The sequence below is a fragment of the Gopherus evgoodei genome, chromosome 6 (genome assembly GCF_007399415.2).
Source record: "Gopherus evgoodei ecotype Sinaloan lineage chromosome 6, rGopEvg1_v1.p, whole genome shotgun sequence".
Classification (NCBI taxonomy): Eukaryota; Metazoa; Chordata; order Testudines; family Testudinidae; genus Gopherus; species Gopherus evgoodei.
The window spans coordinates 44483547-44501533 of NC_044327.1; the positions used below are offsets into that span (position 1 = coordinate 44483547).

Sequence of the window (17987 nt, forward strand, 5' to 3'; positions counted from 1 at the left end):
AGCAAGGATTGGTTTGCAGAAATGCATGTTTGAAAATTCTTAAGAGAAGGGTCACTGTGAGTCAGCTGTCAAGACCTCTCTCTTTTTTTGGCCCAGCAGCATCCAGAGTGTCACTCCAATTTGCTGGTTTGTAATAACTCATTCTTTATGGCAGCAACTTAGTATCTGATATTTATTTAGGAAACTGAGTTCAATCCACTGTTAATATTCTATTATGCCCTGGATAGACATAGACAGGAAAGGGGGAGCATGTCAGCAAAATGACTTTTGCCCTTTCATCATTTTTTTGTTTGTTTTTGCCCAGATTATGAGCTATTGACGGAAAATGACATGTTGCCAAACATGAGGATTGGTGCTCTTGGGTTTTCTGGGGCGTTTGAAGACAGGGACCCAACGCAATTTGAAGAGAGACACCTAAAGTTCTTACAACAACTTGGCAAGGTAGGAAGCTCTAAACTTTAACTGACTGGAAGAAATAAGGTTACTTAGGTGTAACTGAGGTTCTTTGAGATGACTTTGCATGTTCTCATTTATGGGTGATTTGCCACGTGAAAGGAAGTTTTGAACTCTAAAGCCTGGTCTGCACTAGAAAATTAGGTCGGTTTAACTACATCTGTCAAGCATGTGAAAAATCCACACTCCTGAGTGGTGGTGTTAAACTGACCTAAGTCACCCTCTAGACAGCACTAGGTTGATAGAAGCATTCTTATCATAGATTATTAGTGTGGAAGGGACCTCAGGAGATCATCTAGTCCAACCCCTTCCATTGACCTAGCTACTGCCTCTTGGGGGATGAATTACCTATGCTGCTGGGAAAACCCCTCTCGTTGGTGTAGACAACATCTTCACTGAAACACTACAGCAGCACAGCTGTAGCATTTCAAGTGTAGACAAGCCCTAAGTGGGTGGAAGAATCTCACCTTTCAATTTCCTCCTGGTGACTTCTTGTACGTCATTTTCATTGCACCCTTGTGTTATTGGAATAAATTGTTTAAACACGGTTCCAGACAGATATAAGCACAATGCACATTCCTTCCAGATTTGCCTGTCAGTCACTGTGTAGGGTATCACTAAACGGAATAGAATAGAACAGAACTCTGGGATGGACTCTGCACTGAATCTATTGGCACTGAGCGGTTAAAAGTTTCAGGAGTGTGTTACTAACACCTAGATAGACTGATCTTTTTCCATTTTTGTTTTCTGCTCTTAGATTCATTTAAAATTGCTTCTGAGCTCTTCTGCATAGTAACTGATTATTTTTTTGTATCTGAACTATCCTGAATAGGGCAACTTGAGTGTCTCTTAAAACCGAGAATGTGTCTGTTAACAGGGGCTGGCACTGAAAGTGTTATGCTGCAGAAACCAGTGTTTAGCTACATGTTTTGCAGACCTCTGCAGACTGGCTGCATGAAGGTGCTGCCAGTCAGCAGTCCTGATGAAACTGATGGACCCCCAGCTAAGCACATGTGCTTTTTGAGAACCACTCCCCACCATGCTTGTCACATGTTAACATGCTGCACACTCGGAATCAGAGACTCTAGTAACACTGCCCCCATATGCAGATGGTTTGTGGTAGAGTACAGGAGACAGAAGAGTTGGTTTCTCAGGCAGAAGAAGGGAGACACTGGACTGAGGGTGAATAAGTGAGGCAGGGGATAGTTCTGGGAACAGCTAGTTAGGAAGGAGAGGAAATGAACAGAGCAGAAACTTATGGTCAGGAAAATGAAAACAGGCATAGAAAATAAGTTAGCAAAATGCAAGGGTTGGGGGGAGAAGGACACAATAGAAAGACAAACGGAGATCAAAAATAAAGGAGAATTGGGGAATGGGGCAGGATATTGGCCCACAGATTAGAGTCAAAAATACTGTAAAGGCGCAGCAATAGCTGAAACCTGTTAAGAAGCTGCAATGGAGTCAATGCTGTTTTTATTCCTTCCCACCCTTTACTGCTACATGTCCCAGCTATTAATTCTGAAGTGTGAGTGGGAAGAAATTGAGGAGGCGGAGAGGTAACAGAGGTTGCTCCCACCTCCTCAACCTGCTTCCCAAACACATCTTCCCCAGTCCCACCTAAACTATCCCCTGTGATACTCATTCACCTCCCACCCCACCACCTGGTGTCCTGGATTTTCACTTTGAAAATCTGGTCCCTTTAATCCTGGTGCAGTTGTACACAGGTAATTAGGAAATGACTGTGACGTGGGCTTTTTTTACTTTAAGTGTTTCTGTTTTGGTCTAGGGTAACTTTGGCAGTGTCGAGATGTGCCGGTATGACCCACTACAAGACAATACTGGAGAGGTGGTGGCTGTAAAAAAGCTACAACACAGCACAGAAGAGCACCTACGAGACTTTGAAAGAGAAATTGAAATCCTTAAATCCCTGCAGCACGATAACATTGTTAAGTACAAGGGAGTGTGCTACAGTGCTGGTATGTAAAGCGTTTAACATAGAATCATAGAACTGGAAGGGACCTTGAGAGATCATCTAATCCAGTCCCCTGCACTCAAGGCAGGACTATGTATTATCTAGACCATCCCTGACAGGTGTTTGTCCATCCTTGCTCACGCTGCTTATTAGTCAAAACAAAGCCAGAACTCATTAAATGTTTTCATGTTGTTGGATTCATTTCCTGACTTTATCAGAGCTTTTATAGATGGCATAGCAAAAGAATCAGTGTCCATCATACAGTGCTTCATTATGCCAAATGAACATGATTTCATCTAGTTAATCTGTTGCAGTTATAGACGACTATTCTCTGATACAATTTTTACTTTTAAAAAAAGCTATTTGCAACTAATCACACTGTAAAGTACAGACAAAAGTCCATGTAGAAAGTCATGAAAAGTTCCATAAAAATGTGGAGGAACCAAAATATATCTTCCCCTTTTTGTTTTTGACTCACTGCTGTCTCAGCAGAGTGGACTCCACTTCATGGACTTCCTCTATGAGAGGTGAATAGCCAGGGAACATTTTAGAAGCTTTAAAGAGATGGAGTGAAATCCTGGCTCTGTTGAAGTTAGTGGGAGTTTTGCCATTCTCATTGGTAGCGTCAGAATTTGACCCATGGTCTTTGCTGTAAAAAGCCTTGTTTTCAAACCAAAATGAAGCTCTTCAAGCTGTTAACATTGCTAACCAACTTGATGGCAGCTACTGTCTTCACCTGTGTAGCGAGGTGGAATTTTAAAAGCTTAATTTCAATTTTGTGTTGGGGGTGCTATTAAAGCGTGAATCAGATATAACTTTGGACATAGTAATAGTCTCTTGCTTCAGAAATAAACATTTTCATTTCACCTTCACATGTATTTTAAGTAAATATCATGGCTGTGCCTCAGTGCTTAACTTTCAGCAGTAGCATAGTGGAGGTACACAAATTTGCATTTATGTTAATGTAGATTTAAGTAGATAAATGCACATTGCTGGTCAGGCTAAAGGACAATAACTAAGCATTCACTGACACAGTGTTTAATTAAAAATATGTTCAGGGGTTAAAGAAAAGTTTAAATACATTTCTGTGATTGTGTCCCATTACAGTGCAGTAACAATTTGATTTATTTTAGGTAAATGAAAATGTGGAAGAAGATTGCCTTTATAAATTCTGATTTCAAAGAAAGCAGGACTAAATTGCTGAATAATTTCGCTCACTCATTTCTCTAATCAGAACCAGGATTAGTTGGAATTTAGTAGATTTGCTCTCACTTGCCGCCTCATTGGAGTCATTTTTTTCCCTAGGGCCTACAGACTTTGAACATTTTTGTTGAGCTTGTCTGTGGCCTCATATCTTACCCTGCAAAGGAGGTCTTTGTTCTCTTGAGAGAAACCGATCAGGAATCTTTTCCTAAAAGATGATAGTATAACGATAGCCTGCTATGCTCAGGAAGAAATCCCCCACCTCTTTCCCTCCTCTCCCCCAGCTCCCTGCACTGCATACTGTTGGGTAGGTATATTAGTGTTGAGATTTGTTTCTTCTTCTGAAGCAACAGATATTGCCTGATACTGGAGCAAGATAGTGTATTTCATGAGCAAGTGAACTGAGCCAGTATGGCATACTCAGTTTGTGAACTACGGAGGGCATTAATGTTCATTCAGTGATCCAGGCACAGTATTTGACTCACCGTCCATGTGTGACGGTGAATTCCAGGGGCTGAAGCTGTGCTATGTGAAGTAGTGTTTCGTTTTAGTCTGTGTTCTTGCCATTTATTCACAAATGATGTATTATGGAACAGAGTAAAACTGAGTCTGATCAACTTTCATTATGCTCCTTCCTTAGAAAATAGTTGGAGAAATATTGTCTGCTTTGGAGCCTCTTAAAAAGGGCCTAAATCTATTTCATTGTCAGTTTTTTGAGCTTAGCAGAATTTATTGAAGAATCTTGTGCTATTTAAAGTGTACTCTAGATAAGGCACTTGAGTATTTCTGGTTATAAAATTGCTGGTAAACTAATAGAGAATTCTCCTTCGCTCGTGTGACTGTTTCTTCAATTATGGAGTCATTAGTTTGCTCTAGGTTGAATGCTTCTGTTTGTATATTTATTTACTTTACTAGAAAAGTGTCCAGCTGTGAGAATTTGAGGTTTGAGAGAGAGAGGATGTCTAGGTATTCATAGAAGACAATGTGTACATATACACCACACAAAATCCATGTGTTTTGCTCAGTTCATTGTGTGCATTCTGGGCATGTTGGCACTGTGTAAAATAAAACATCGAGCAAATTTCAGAAGTTCTTTCTCTAAGATGTTCTCTACGCTGGAAGAATACATGGTGTTTACTAATGTGATTTAAAACACGTAGACAGGGACAAGTATGTGTTTAATATTGTGTTCATTAACATGGTACTCTTTCCTATTGACTCCACTTCAGTTCTGCATGGATGCAGTGGTATGCTCGTGCATTGTCCACTGCAAAATTGAAGCTTTATGTGCTGTGTGGCTGGGACCCCTGAACATACCCATGTAACTGGATTGTCACTCCTACTTCTTTCCAGCTCTATGAGGTGTCTTACTACATGGAGTGTCTTGCCCCATGTGCTGTTGGTGGCACTCTATATATGACCTCCTGACTTTGTATTCCCTGCTGAGATGTTGTGCCGTAACGACTCCAGATTTCTCAGGATGCCCTGATACAAACATGGTTGGGCATTGTGATAGTATGAACATGCAAACATGTCTGACGCATAACTGTGTTGTGTCCTGCTCTGTGGACATAATTCAACTTTGACTTTATTGTATCTAGGTCAAAGGAGGGTGTCGTGACCTGGTTACAAAACCAGGGTGGTACATATAGTGCAGATGGGGCCAAGGTTAAAAATGCAAATCTATCCATCTTATTTCCATCCAGAGTGAGAATGTGGTGTGATACAGGCTATGTAAGACTGTTCTGAACTACACATGTTGTGATGGAGCAAGAATAGAAGAGTCTTCAGGGTGAAATATTTAAATATTTTCAGCACTGTTTGCTAGTAAATTTATTTGCAGATATATATATAATTATTTGTATTAAGAAATGACAAAAATCTAACCGTATATTTTGTATGTATTTAAAAAGGTCGTAGAAATCTGAGATTAATCATGGAATATTTACCATATGGAAGTTTGCGAGACTATATCCAGAAGCACAAGGAGAGGCTGGATCACAAGAAACTTCTGCAGTATACGTCTCAGATATGCAAGGTAAGAAAACCTTTAGATGCTGTTAACAATGTACATATCTGCAGTCTGTTAGCAGTGCTTCCGTCTAAAGAGTGTTTGTTGTTATATTGATTAGAAATGCCCGATTCAGCAAATGAATGGTTGTTTTCATTGTCAACACTGGCTCACCATTTGTGAGTAGAACCGAGTAATTAGATGTCCTACTTCTCATAGGGTGACCCCACATCTCAGAAAACTAATCACCTTTTTGTTTGTTCTAAGCTAGGTTGGTCAAATGTCCTCTTAGATATTGGTGTTATGCACTTCTTATTGCGTGAAAGTAAAGCTTTCTGTAGTACATGCCAGTATACTCGTTAGTTGATAAAGATGTGAGCCGCAACAGAGGCACTGGAGCTTGTCTGTCTGCTGGCTCAGACAGAAAGCATGCCATCACTTCCACTTATCCTTATGGTTTCAAACACAAACTATCTTTGCAGCCATAAGGGCTAGAACTTTTTTTTTTTTTTTTTAAATAAAAGCTTAGATTAGATTTTCCAGAATCTGATGACACCTAGGTATACTTTCTATTCATCGTGGGCTAGCAGATTTGTCAAGATCTTGTTGTTAAACTGTAATAGTACAATCCTCCCCATTTTCTGATCTTTTCTCTCACATTCAGTATTTTAACCCATGTGTCTTTGCTCCCCTGTCATCTCTTCTGTCCCTCTCTTTTCTCTGTCCCATTATTTCTAAGCCTCGTGGCTTGTAGCTGACACTTCGCAAGTCTTCTGCTATGAAAATCAGCACTCCCAGAGGCTGCTCTTCTTGTGACTAATGAGGATGCTTCTGTAGATGCCAGTTAGTGCAGCAGGAGCCTGTTGTGTGGTGGCAAAGTGCAGGAATCTGTGTGCAGTTCTGCAAAGTGCTGGGAAGTAGCAGAACAAGGAGAGGACTGGCTCTGTGCAATTTTCCCTCCTCTGGATCCTGCTTTGGGAAGTTCTTGATACACTTTTGCTCTTTCCTGAACTGGCTTTGGAACCATTTGTCATTTTTTGAAGTCTGAATATTTTTTCTTAAATTTCATTTAAACTCTTCAAGCGCCCACACTGAGAAAGTAACAAATGAAGTACACAGTAGCACTGCAACCAAATCTGGCCTTTCGGGCCCTACAAAGCCCAGCTATGAGCCTCTTGGATTTGGGGGCAACTAGAAATATAAAGGAGAATCTTCCCTTTTTTTTTTCTTTTTAATTAAACTTCTAGCCAGTTCTCTTGCAGAGATAACTTCGCAAATATAGCTGATATAAACCAATTATTAGGTTGAAAAGAACAAGCACTTGGGATCCAGGTTCCACTTCTGCAGCAGGAGGCTGGTGGGACCTACAGATTGCCCACACACGTGCTTTCTACATAAAATGAGTTAATAAACTTTGGAATGTGTTTGAGAACTCTCTCTAACCCTTCCTCAGCTCTGAAAGGCAGCCCTTTGGTCATGGTTATGATGGCCATGGATGTTTGGGAGATGGGGAGTGGTGGCATAATTATCTTGAAGCCCTGGCCAGAATGCAAAAGCTGGCTCTGATTGCAACACAATGTTGACAGAGGAGCTGCAGAAATCGTACTTGGCCGACTCTGTCTTCTAATTAGGAAAAAGATTGGAGCTAATCACTGTAGGCAAAGTTACTGTTCTGAGGTGAGATTTTGTACCTGCTGTTTTTATTTATGCAGCTGTTCTTTTGGTCTAAAAGCGTATTCCATTAAGAGATCCAAGGAGTTATTTCGTTTTTTTTAAATGTTGCTCTGGAGTTTTCAAAACTACTTCTCCTTCTCCTTTTCTGTTTATTACTTGCTGAAATGTCAATGGATTTATATAATGCTGGATCTTGTCACCAATGACATATTTTCTAGACACTTTCTGTCTTGAGGGAAGCTAAAAGATAGTGAAGACATTGGACTCAGGTTCTGTTTGGCAGAGTTAGACTGCGGCCCATACTTTCCTTTCAATATGTGCATGACTCCCATTAAAATTAATGAAAATAAAAGGGACATATCGCTGGACAAATATATACCATGTAGTGTTACATGGCAAATAAATAATAGGCCCCTATGACAGGCCTGATTCAAATAAATCAATCTCTTGTGCGTTTTATAAATTATAAACCATGGGGTTGTTTTCAGCCAAAGGCTTAGAGGTAGAGGAGGACAGCATTTCCATTTACAGTGTCTGAAACATAAGGAAATAGCTCCAAAGGTGGTATTCAGAAACAATACCAGTTTCCCAGTCCAGTGGCCTGACTGAGGAATCAGGACAGCCATGCAAGAAGCCAGGATTTGAGAGCGATGTCAAGTCTTGTGATGGAAACTAGGCCTGTCATGGAAGGGGCATATATGGATTGCAGAGCAAAATTGCCAACTCTAACATAATTAATGTGCCATCCACAGAGGGGCATTAAGAGCTTGCATCTGAGGGCATCAGGCCATCCTTCTGCCTGGCAGCAAATAAAGTACTGGTACACAATGGTGCCATCTAGTGGTATAAAGAAATTGAGGAAAAATCTGTTCAGAAAGATTGACAGAAGTCTGGGGCAGAGGCGAGTGAGGAAACGCTAAGGGAAAATATGTGACCTGCTCAGGGCCGGATTTCCAGTTAGGCACAGTAGGCACGTGCTAGGGGCACTGATATGCTAGGGATGCCTTACTTTTCCAAAACTGTGTGCAACACGAAGGTCAGCTGTAGGCGCGGGGAGGGTGGGCAGGGAGGGGAGCGCTGAAGATGTTGTCTCTAGGGGCGTCTAATGTGTAAATCTGGCCCTGAACCTGCTGCCTCTGAGGTGCTCATCCTCAAAACATTATTCCTCTTGCACCATAGGTTTAATTTTTAGAGTCATACCGTGTAAGGCCAGAAGGGACCACCAGATCATCTAGTCTGACTTCTTGCATATCACACCACTCCAGCATCACTCAGCAGCCTCATATTACACCCAACAACCAAGATTAGACAAAAGTATTACAGCCCACAGGAGTATTATGTGCCACAGGCAGAGAGGCCCCTGCAATGGCAAGGAAAATTTTTATGCCAAAAAGTTTGGTCAGCAGCCAAAATTTCGATGAGCAATGCTTGCTGGTTTTTAGATGCATTGAAGGAAAGGAAAGGATTCGTACAGAGTCATTGAACAGCTGGCTTTCTGAATGTTTCCTAATTGTTATACATTGGAATTGGTCAGCTTCTAAAACACTCTGTGCTGCGTCGACTCCTCCCCCCCAGGTACAGCTGCTCAAACAGGATTTTCTCTTTAGCTACCATAAAAAACTATAGTTGGTTCCCCTCCCATAGGCATAGTTTGACTTCTTAGGGGGCATCTTTAGTCCGGCCAATGGGGCCATGTGTGGAGGGGCAAATTATGTGTCTGTTTGAGGTTTGCAGTTGCGGGGGAAGCAACGCCCGCCTGTCGTCCCTCCAAACTATGCCCATGTTCCCCCATCTCATATTTCAGCAGTGACAAAAGGAATAGGTACCGTAGCCAAACTGCTTCCTCCTGTAGGATGTTTGAGATCTGGGAAGAAGCAACAGCAGAACAGATGTCTTATTCAAGGCAGCATTGGTCATAGATTGTCCCTACTCAGAGTATGAGAGTGAATGTTTGTGATGGTGAGTGATAGTGGGGACATGAGGAAGATCACACAGGTTGTGGGGATCAAAAAGGATGGATAGAGCAAGCAAAGGAGAGAAGAGAAAGCAGAGCCAAGATTGGCAGTCAGACAGGGCTGGCTTGGTTGGCACTTTGTGTTATCATGCAAGAAACTTAGTCTGGCTTTCATTCTCCTTGGGCTAATGGCTGGAGGTCTGCCAGCACAGCATGTTTGGCCCCGGAGAGGGAGATACAGGAGCTGCCCTTCTCAGTAAGCTAGGAGTAATGTTGCTGGGCTCAGAGGAGGTCCAATCCAGCTCCCCTCGGCTAAGGACATTTACTGCACCTTGAAGCATTAAGAAGCTCTCTCCAAAAAGATAGGCATTCAGACAAAACAGCTTGCTATTCTTCCTGTATTTGGTTTAAACTCTCTGCACCAAATTCACCACTGCCATAGACAAATATGACTGCCTTTAAATTGATGAAATTACAGCCACTTATGCCAGAGCTAAATTTAGGCCTTTATCTCTTGTGAGTTTTAATAACAATTATTTAATTTCTGTGTTATGTTTACACTTAGGGCATGGAGTATCTGGGCACAAAAAGGTATATTCACCGGGATCTAGCAACGAGAAACATCTTAGTGGAGAATGAGAACAGAGTTAAAATTGGGGATTTTGGACTGACAAAAGTCCTGCCACAAGACAAAGAATACTACAAAGTGAAAGAGCCTGGAGAAAGCCCTATATTTTGGTGAGTTTCCATTTGCTTCATGAAACAAGGATGGGTGTTTGTAGTGCACAGAGCTGGATTTTATTACACTGAAAGATGCTAATATTTTTGCTTATTGTGGAGTCTAAAAGCCAAAGTCCGTAGCTGTGGCTCAGCATAAAACGTCACGCCCAGAATTTTAGTTACTGTATAGAAATCTGTAAATGTGGATATTTACAAGCTGCTCTCATGAAGTTGTTAATAATATGTGTATTCTAGCTGTTTTTTTAAAATTCTCTAATACCGTAACTCCTCATTTAACGTTGAGTTATGTTCCTGAAAAATGCGACTTTAAGCGAAACGATGTTAAGCAAATCCAATTTCCCCGTAAGAATGAATGTAAATGGGGGGGGTTAGGTTCCAAGGAAATTTTTTTTGCCAGACAAAAGGCATTATATACATTTTAAACAATCTGACGAAGTGAGTATTCACCCACGAAAGCTCATTCTCCAAAACGTATGTTAGTATAAGGTGCCACAGGATTCTTTGCTGCTTTTACAGATCCAGACTAACATGGTTACCCCTCTGATATTTGAAGTTGTGCAATGCTCAACCATTACGCTGTTTGACTGCTTGCTTTCTCCATAGCTGGCAGCCTCCCTACACACACACCCCTAGTGCCTTCCAACCACCAGCAGACCCCACAGATCAGCACCTACCCACTCCTCCCCCTGCCTCCTGCCCTCGTCAATCAGCTGGCCTGCGGCATTTAGGAAGCAGGAGGGATGGGGGAGGAATGAGGACTCGGCACACAGGCTCCCCCTCCCTCCACTTCCTCCTGAACATCGCAAACCAGTTGATTGCCCCGGGCAGGAGGCTAGGGGGAGCCTGCGCACCAAGTCCTCATTCCTCCTCCTCCCTCCTGCCCCCTAGACACCGCAAGCCAGCTGATTGCCCCAGGTAGGAGAGAGGGGGAGAAAAGAAGACTCTGTGTAGACATTACGATACTGTGGAGATGGGGACCATAGGAAATCCTAATATAGATTCATGTTAATGTGAAAGAGCTTAATTTACTTGTACTCTTGAGCAGAGTGCATGCTATTTACATGAGCTGTACTTCTCAGCTTTAAGCACTCTAGAAATGTTATACTCTAAAGAAGAGAGTTGAGACTATAGTGTTCAACATAAATAGATATTAGATTCTTGAGTACCGGGACAGGAGGGCTTAAATGAGAACAGGGTCAGTTGGCATGAGCCATAGCACAATGACATTGATGGAAAGATGCTCATTGACTTCAATGGGCTTTGGGTCAGGCTCTTCACACGAGAGGGTTTTTTGTATTGTTCATCATATTGTATAAGTAAGGCAGTTATGATAAAGCGTTCTGAGTACACCGCTGTAGAAACAGAAATCAGGAAGATTTAAATAATTTTTTAAGAAGCAAAATAAAGCATAGATACAAGTGATGGTAATATAATAAAATGCAGAGGCATTAATGTCTGTAAACATGTCATAAGAAAATCTACTCATGACATTTTTTAAGTTTATAAGTTTATCAAATTAAGATGCCTTAATCCTTAAAAAAAAAAAAAAAAAAAAAAAAAAAGTGCAGAATAATGTCCCTTTTTTCCTTCTATATTAACTTTGCTGATGTTTCCCATGACTTTTTGATACAGGTATGCTCCAGAATCTCTGACAGAGAGCAAGTTTTCTGTGGCCTCTGATGTGTGGAGCTTTGGTGTGGTCCTGTATGAACTCTTCACGTATATTGAAAAGAGCAAAAGCCCTCCAGCGGTCAGTGCATAATTACGGGTTTCTGAAGTTCTTTGTCTCATGAGCTTACTTAAAGATTTAGATCGTACATAGATCTAAATCGATAGTTATTTACTGTTCCTTTTATGCTGAGAATTAGATTTTTGTAATGCAGCATGCAGTTATATGATGAAATATACTGAAAATCACTAGTACCAAGGCATAAAATGTTAATTAAGGGTAAAAAAAAAATATCTGACATCTGTAAAAGCTGTAGCCATTCCAGGGTTCATAACTGTATGAAACAGTTTTAAAATACTCAAATGTCAGACTTTCCCATACTAAAGTCTCAGGTATGACTGACACATCATTTCTGAGACCCTTCTTAGCTACAGCATTACACTGTGAGCTCATGTTCCATTGGTTGCCTACCATGACCCTTTAAATCTTTTTCAGGGTCACTGCTTTCCATGATACAGTACCTCATCTTATAAATATGACCTGTATTCTTTGTTTCTAGATGATATGACCTTACATTTGATTGTGTTAAAATACGTGGTGTTCACAGGTCTACCTTACCAAGCAATCCAAGTTGTATGTATAACTGTCCCCATCATTATTTAGCAATCCTCCAACTTTCATATCATCTACAGATTTTACCAGCAATAATTTTATCTTTTCTTTCAATCATCAATAAAGAGATTAAATAGCAGTGGGCTGAACAAAGATCCTATAGGAGCCCGCTAAAAACTTCCCCATTGGATTAGTTCCCCATTTATAATTAATTTTTGCAGTCTATCAGTTAACCAGCTTTTAATCCATTTATATAGGCTACGTTGATGTTGTATAGTGCTTATTTTTTGTCAGAACATCATACGCAACTAAGCCAGATGCCTTACAGAAGATCGTCTGTTACATCTACACATTTACCTTTTAACAACCACATGTGATTTCATCAAAAAACTATATTATATGTGTTTGACGAGACCTATTTTCCACAAAACCATGTTGATTGGCATTAATTATGCTACTATCCTTTAAATTCTTTACTGATTGTGTCCCATACCAGCCTTTCCATGATTTTGCTTGAGGTTGATGTCAAGCTAACAATGACCTTAGTCATCCTGTTTTACCCTATTTAAATATCAGCATGATATTAACCATCTTCCAGTTCTCTGGAACTTCTCCAGTGTTCCAAGATTTGTTAATGTTATATTTTAATGCTTCAGAGAGATCTTCAGCCAAGTCTTTTAATACTCTTGGGTGCACACTGTCTTTTAAATTTAAAAATGTTTAACTTTAAATAATTGCTGTTTAATATCATCCCTAGTTACTGATGGAATACAAAGTATTTCATTGTCACTCTAAGATATGAAGATATCCTGGTTCTTTCTGAATACAGAACAGAAATATTTATTGAATATTTCTATATGTGCCTTATCTGCATCATAATTACTACCTTTATCTAGTTTATCCTTATCTAGAGTATCCTTAACGCTATTGTCATAGATTTTTCAAAACAAACAAACAAAACAAATTCACTTCAAAGTGTTACAAAGTATAACAACTTTTACATGAATAAAAGTTGACTTTGTGTTTCAGGAATTCATGCGCATGATTGGTAATGATAAACAAGGGCAGATGATTGTATTCCATTTGATAGAGCTTTTGAAGAACAATGGACGGCTGCCGAGACCAGATGGGTGTCCTGATGAGGTATTATAATTAATTTTTTTTGTCTTAACATTGGATCAGCCAGGGTGAATATATCGTAAATATAATCTCTCTGTTCTGTGATGCCTGGGTTATTGAAGAAACATCAGTTACACAGGATGCATAATCAAACACAGTAGAACATTTTGCTGCTATTTTATGGTAGTTATAAGACCAAGTAATTATCAAACATTCAGTTCCTGCTTCTTAGTATGGCAATCTGTCAATAACCTAGATGTAAAAATGTTGCTGAATATCTCTGGATAGGTTACCTGTGACCTATTACAATAGTTGCACAAGCAGACTTACGTTCAGAATTGCAAATTTAATAAGGCCCTTGGGAGATTAACAGATAGTTAGTCTATTAATGTATCTGGCTGGCATCTTGTAATATTAAAGGAAAAAACTATTAATGCAATCTTCAAACTGAAAATTTTAAATCTCAAAAAGTCAAGAAATGCAGAAGTTCTAGTGGTCACAGTCACATTAACTTGGCTGCATTGCACATACTGGGGTAGAAATTTTAAAACATAAATGGTGACACATTAAGCTACCTATTGTAACCTGAAAAATAGGAATAGATAATACTACATATTATTAGCATCTTGGTTAAGATTTCAACAGTATCATTAAACTTTGCATTTCGTGACTCTTGTGACTTTAACTTTACAACCTTATTATTAAACAGGGGTTTTTGCATTTAATTTCCAGATTTTAAAAAAAGCTTGTTTTGCTTGATTATTTCTCTTCCACAGCAAACTTAGGAATGCACATACTTGTTAGGGAGGAGTCTGGCCTAATTCTGCAAAGATTTACATACCTGCTTAACTCTAAATACATGAGTAGTCCCATGGGGGAGTAGTCAGTGGAACTTTGTTCATGTACGTAAAGTTAAGAACGTGCATATTTCTTGATAGGAACGAGCGTTGTATTGTAATTGTGTTAGATTTATACACACATTAAAAATAAATGTTCAGAAGTGGCTTCTGAATTTGTGCTTGCATTTTTGTGTATATAACTAATTGTTTTTGTATGCAAACCCATTATCTGAGAACACAAACTCATCATGTATTTTGCCAGATGTCTTAGAAATATTGTAGTTATATATATTTTTTAACTGCTTCTATTTTTGTAACCTTCCACTTCTTAAGCCAGGCTGTCACAACTCAAACTGTTCAGGCCTCAAGGAAAGAAGAAGAAAAATATTCATTACATTTTTAGAATTTTCTCCAACTTATCTCAAAAATAATGTCAACATTTCAGGGTCAGATTTTACATAACCTAACAAAGCAAGATGCAAGTGCTTTTTCACAGTAAGAAATTGTCATTCTCTCCCATTTAGCCCCCGATGGATCACAAGCTATTAGGCTGTAAACCTTTCCCTGGCCCAGAGCTTATTTTGTGAATCTCAGGCCAGTGTAATTTTGGAGTTAATTTCTCATTTTGGAGAGAATAATAAACACTTTTCTGGCAGGTAGTGTTTGGGTGGGTTGGTTGGTTTTTAAAGCTGACATTTGAAAGCTGGTAAGAGGCTTGGATACTAGGAATAGTCCTGGTGAAACTAGATTCATGGGTAAAGTGCAGGTGAGAAAGTCAAAGGTGCTCTGCAAGTAATCCTGTGGACGTCACCACCAAATATGTGGAGGTGGTTGTATGTGCGCAATGGAAACTTCTTAAAGCAAATTAATTTTTTTCCATAGAACAAATTCATTATATGTAGCAGTTTGCATATTGAGATGCACTGAGACATTTCAGACTCATTAAATTAACTATAAGGCCTGGTCTACACTACGCGTTTAAACCAAATTTAGCAGCGTTAAACCAATTTAACCCTGCACCTGTCCACACAATGAGGTCCTTTATATTGATATAAAGGTCTCTTTAAACCGGTTTCTGTACCCCTCCCCGACGAGAGCAGTAGTGCCGAAATCGGTATTGCCATGTCAGATTAGGGTTAGTGTGGCCACGAATCAACGGTATTGGCCTCCGGGCGGTATCCCACAGTGCACCATTGTGACCGCTCTGGAAAGCAATCAGAACTCGGATGCACTGGCCAGGTAGACAGGAAAAGCCCCATGAACTTTTGAATTTCATTTCCTTTTTGCCCAGTGTGGAGCTCTGATCAGCACGGGTGGCGATGCAGTCCCAAATTCAAAAAGAGCTCCAACATGGACCGTACGGGAGATACTGGATCTGATCGCTGTATGGGGAGACAAATCTGTTCTATCAGAGCTCCGTTACAGAAGACGAAATGACAAAGCATTTGAGAAAATCTCCAGGCTATGATAAACAGAGGCCCCAGCACAGTGCTGTGTGACAAGCGTAACGGAAAGCCAAAGAATGAAATGGATGCTCATGGAGGGAGGGAGGGGTACTGAGGACTCCAGCTATCCCACAGTCCCCGCAGTCTCCGAAAAGCATTTGCATTCTTGGCTGAGCTCCCAATGCCTGAAGGGTCAAAAATATTTTCCCAGGTGTTTCAGGGTATATGTCGTCAATTTACACCTTCCACCACCCCCCGAAAGAAAAGGGAAAAAAACGTTTCTCGCCTTTTTTCAGTGTCACCCTATGTCTACTGCATGCTGCTGGTAGACGGGGTGCTGCAGCACTGAACACCAGCATCCCCTTCCTGATGGCAGACAGTACAATATGACTGCTATCCATCGTCACCATCAGCCCGTGAGCGCTCCTGGCTGGCCTCGGTGAGGTCGGCCGGGGCGCCTGGGTAAAAATGGGAATGACTCCCGGTCATCCCCGGCAGATGGTACAGAACGGCTGGTAACCGTCTTCATCATAGCAACTGGAGGCTGAGCTCTATCAGCCCCGCGCTTTCCTGTCTAAAGAAAAGATTCTGTACTGCCTGGACTATCATAGCAGCGGGAGGCTGGGCTCCTCTCCCTCGCCACCCTTTAATGTCCTGCCTGGACTACCATAGCAGCTGGAGGCTTCCTCCCCCTCATTTTATCTCACTAAAAAGTCAGTGTTTCTTATTCCTGCATTCTTTATTACTTCATCACACAAATGGAGGGACGCTGCCACTGTAGCCCAGAAGGTTTGGGGGAGGAGGGAAGCAACAGGTGGGGTTGCAGGGGCACCTCCTAGAAGGCATGCAGCTCATCATTTCTGCGATATCTCTGGGGCTCTGACACGGAGCGGCTGTGCTCTCTGGTTCTCTAGTACACTTTCCCCATGTCCTAGGCAGGACTGACTCTATTTTTAGACAAAACAAAGAAGAGAATGACCTGAGGAGTCATTCCAATTTTTGTCCATGTGCCCCCGGCCGACCTCAGCGAGGCCAGCCAGGAGCACCCATGACAGCAGCAGATGGTACAGAATGATTAATAACCATCATCTCATCACCAATTTACAATGGCATGGCAGACGGTGCAATAGGGATGGTAACCATCTCTGCTATCTTGCAAAGGCAAATGAATGCTGCTGTTTAGCCCTGCAGTACCGCATCTGTCAGCAGCGTCCAGTACACATACAGTGACAGTGACAAGGCAAAACAGGCTCCATGGTTGCCGTGCTATGGCGTCTGCCAGGGAAAAAGGGCGTGAAATGATTGTCTGCCGTTGCTTTCAAGGAGGAAGGATTGAGTGACGACATTTACCCAGAATCACCCGCGACACTGTTTTTGCATTGGGATCTCAACCCAGAATTCCAGTGGGCGGGGGAGACTGCAGGAACTATGGGATAGCTACGGAATAGCTACCCACAGTGCAATGCTCCGGAAATCGACGCTAGCTTTGGTACATGGAGGCACACTGCCGAATTAATGTGCTTAGTGTGGCCGCATGCACTCGACTTATATACAATCTGTTTTACAAAACCAGTTTATGTAAAATCGGAATAATCCCATAGTGTAGACATACCCTAAGTAAGTTCCAGTGTGTCTTTATGAACAGCACAGAATGTTTAAAGTTTTATAGTGCTGAGACAAGGCACAATCCAGAAATGTTATATTCGTAAGACTGATCTTCGGTCAGTCTTGTAAAGTAAATTTGGCACCTTTTAATATTTTTAGGAACATTCCTTTTTTAAACTCCATTTGGAAATGGGTACAGGGTCTTCACTGCTTTGAGGATCTACCCAACTTTTTTCCCACAAACTCAAAGCCCTGCTATTATTATCACTCCTCTGGAGAAACAAAGTTAGATGCCCTCACTCACTGCTTCTGCTTACATGAATCAAAGAAAGTGATTAGTGAGACATGAGCTGATCATTCAGTCTCTGCAGCATTGTGACCCATAGGCACCAACTGCATGGGTGCTCTGGGGCTGGAGCACCCACAGGGAAAAATTAGTGGCAGCCAAGCTCTCCCTCCCCCACCCCCCGAGTGTGCTTGTGAAGGTGTGGGACCGGGGCTCGACCCTTTCCGAGAGGCGATGTGGAGCCACACCAGCTCGCTACACATTCTCTGGCCAGGCAGGCCCCCTGGCTCCAGTTCTGGGCGACAAACACAAAGTCACAAGGCTCGGGTCCCTGGGTTCAGGGCTGAGTAACACTGCAGAGTCAAAAGGGGGGGGGGCAGGGGCTCAGGCCCTCTGGTTCAGGG

At 41.4% G+C, this 17987-nt stretch overlaps 1 protein-coding gene across 5 annotated transcripts in view; it reads left to right on the top strand.

The window, feature by feature from the left end:
• Positions 1 to 17987, top strand: part of JAK2 (Janus kinase 2) — a 145442-nt gene that overhangs the window by 120303 nt on the left and 7152 nt on the right. For all 5 annotated transcript variants that reach the window (XM_030565805.1, XM_030565804.1, XM_030565806.1 and 2 more), the window contains 6 exons: positions 305 to 441; positions 2240 to 2429; positions 5542 to 5666; positions 9833 to 10005; positions 11641 to 11758; positions 13319 to 13432. In XM_030565805.1, the coding sequence (XP_030421665.1) occupies positions 305 to 441; positions 2240 to 2429; positions 5542 to 5666; positions 9833 to 10005; positions 11641 to 11758; positions 13319 to 13432 (857 nt within the window). The remainder of the gene's footprint in view (positions 1 to 304; positions 442 to 2239; positions 2430 to 5541; positions 5667 to 9832; positions 10006 to 11640; positions 11759 to 13318; positions 13433 to 17987) is intronic.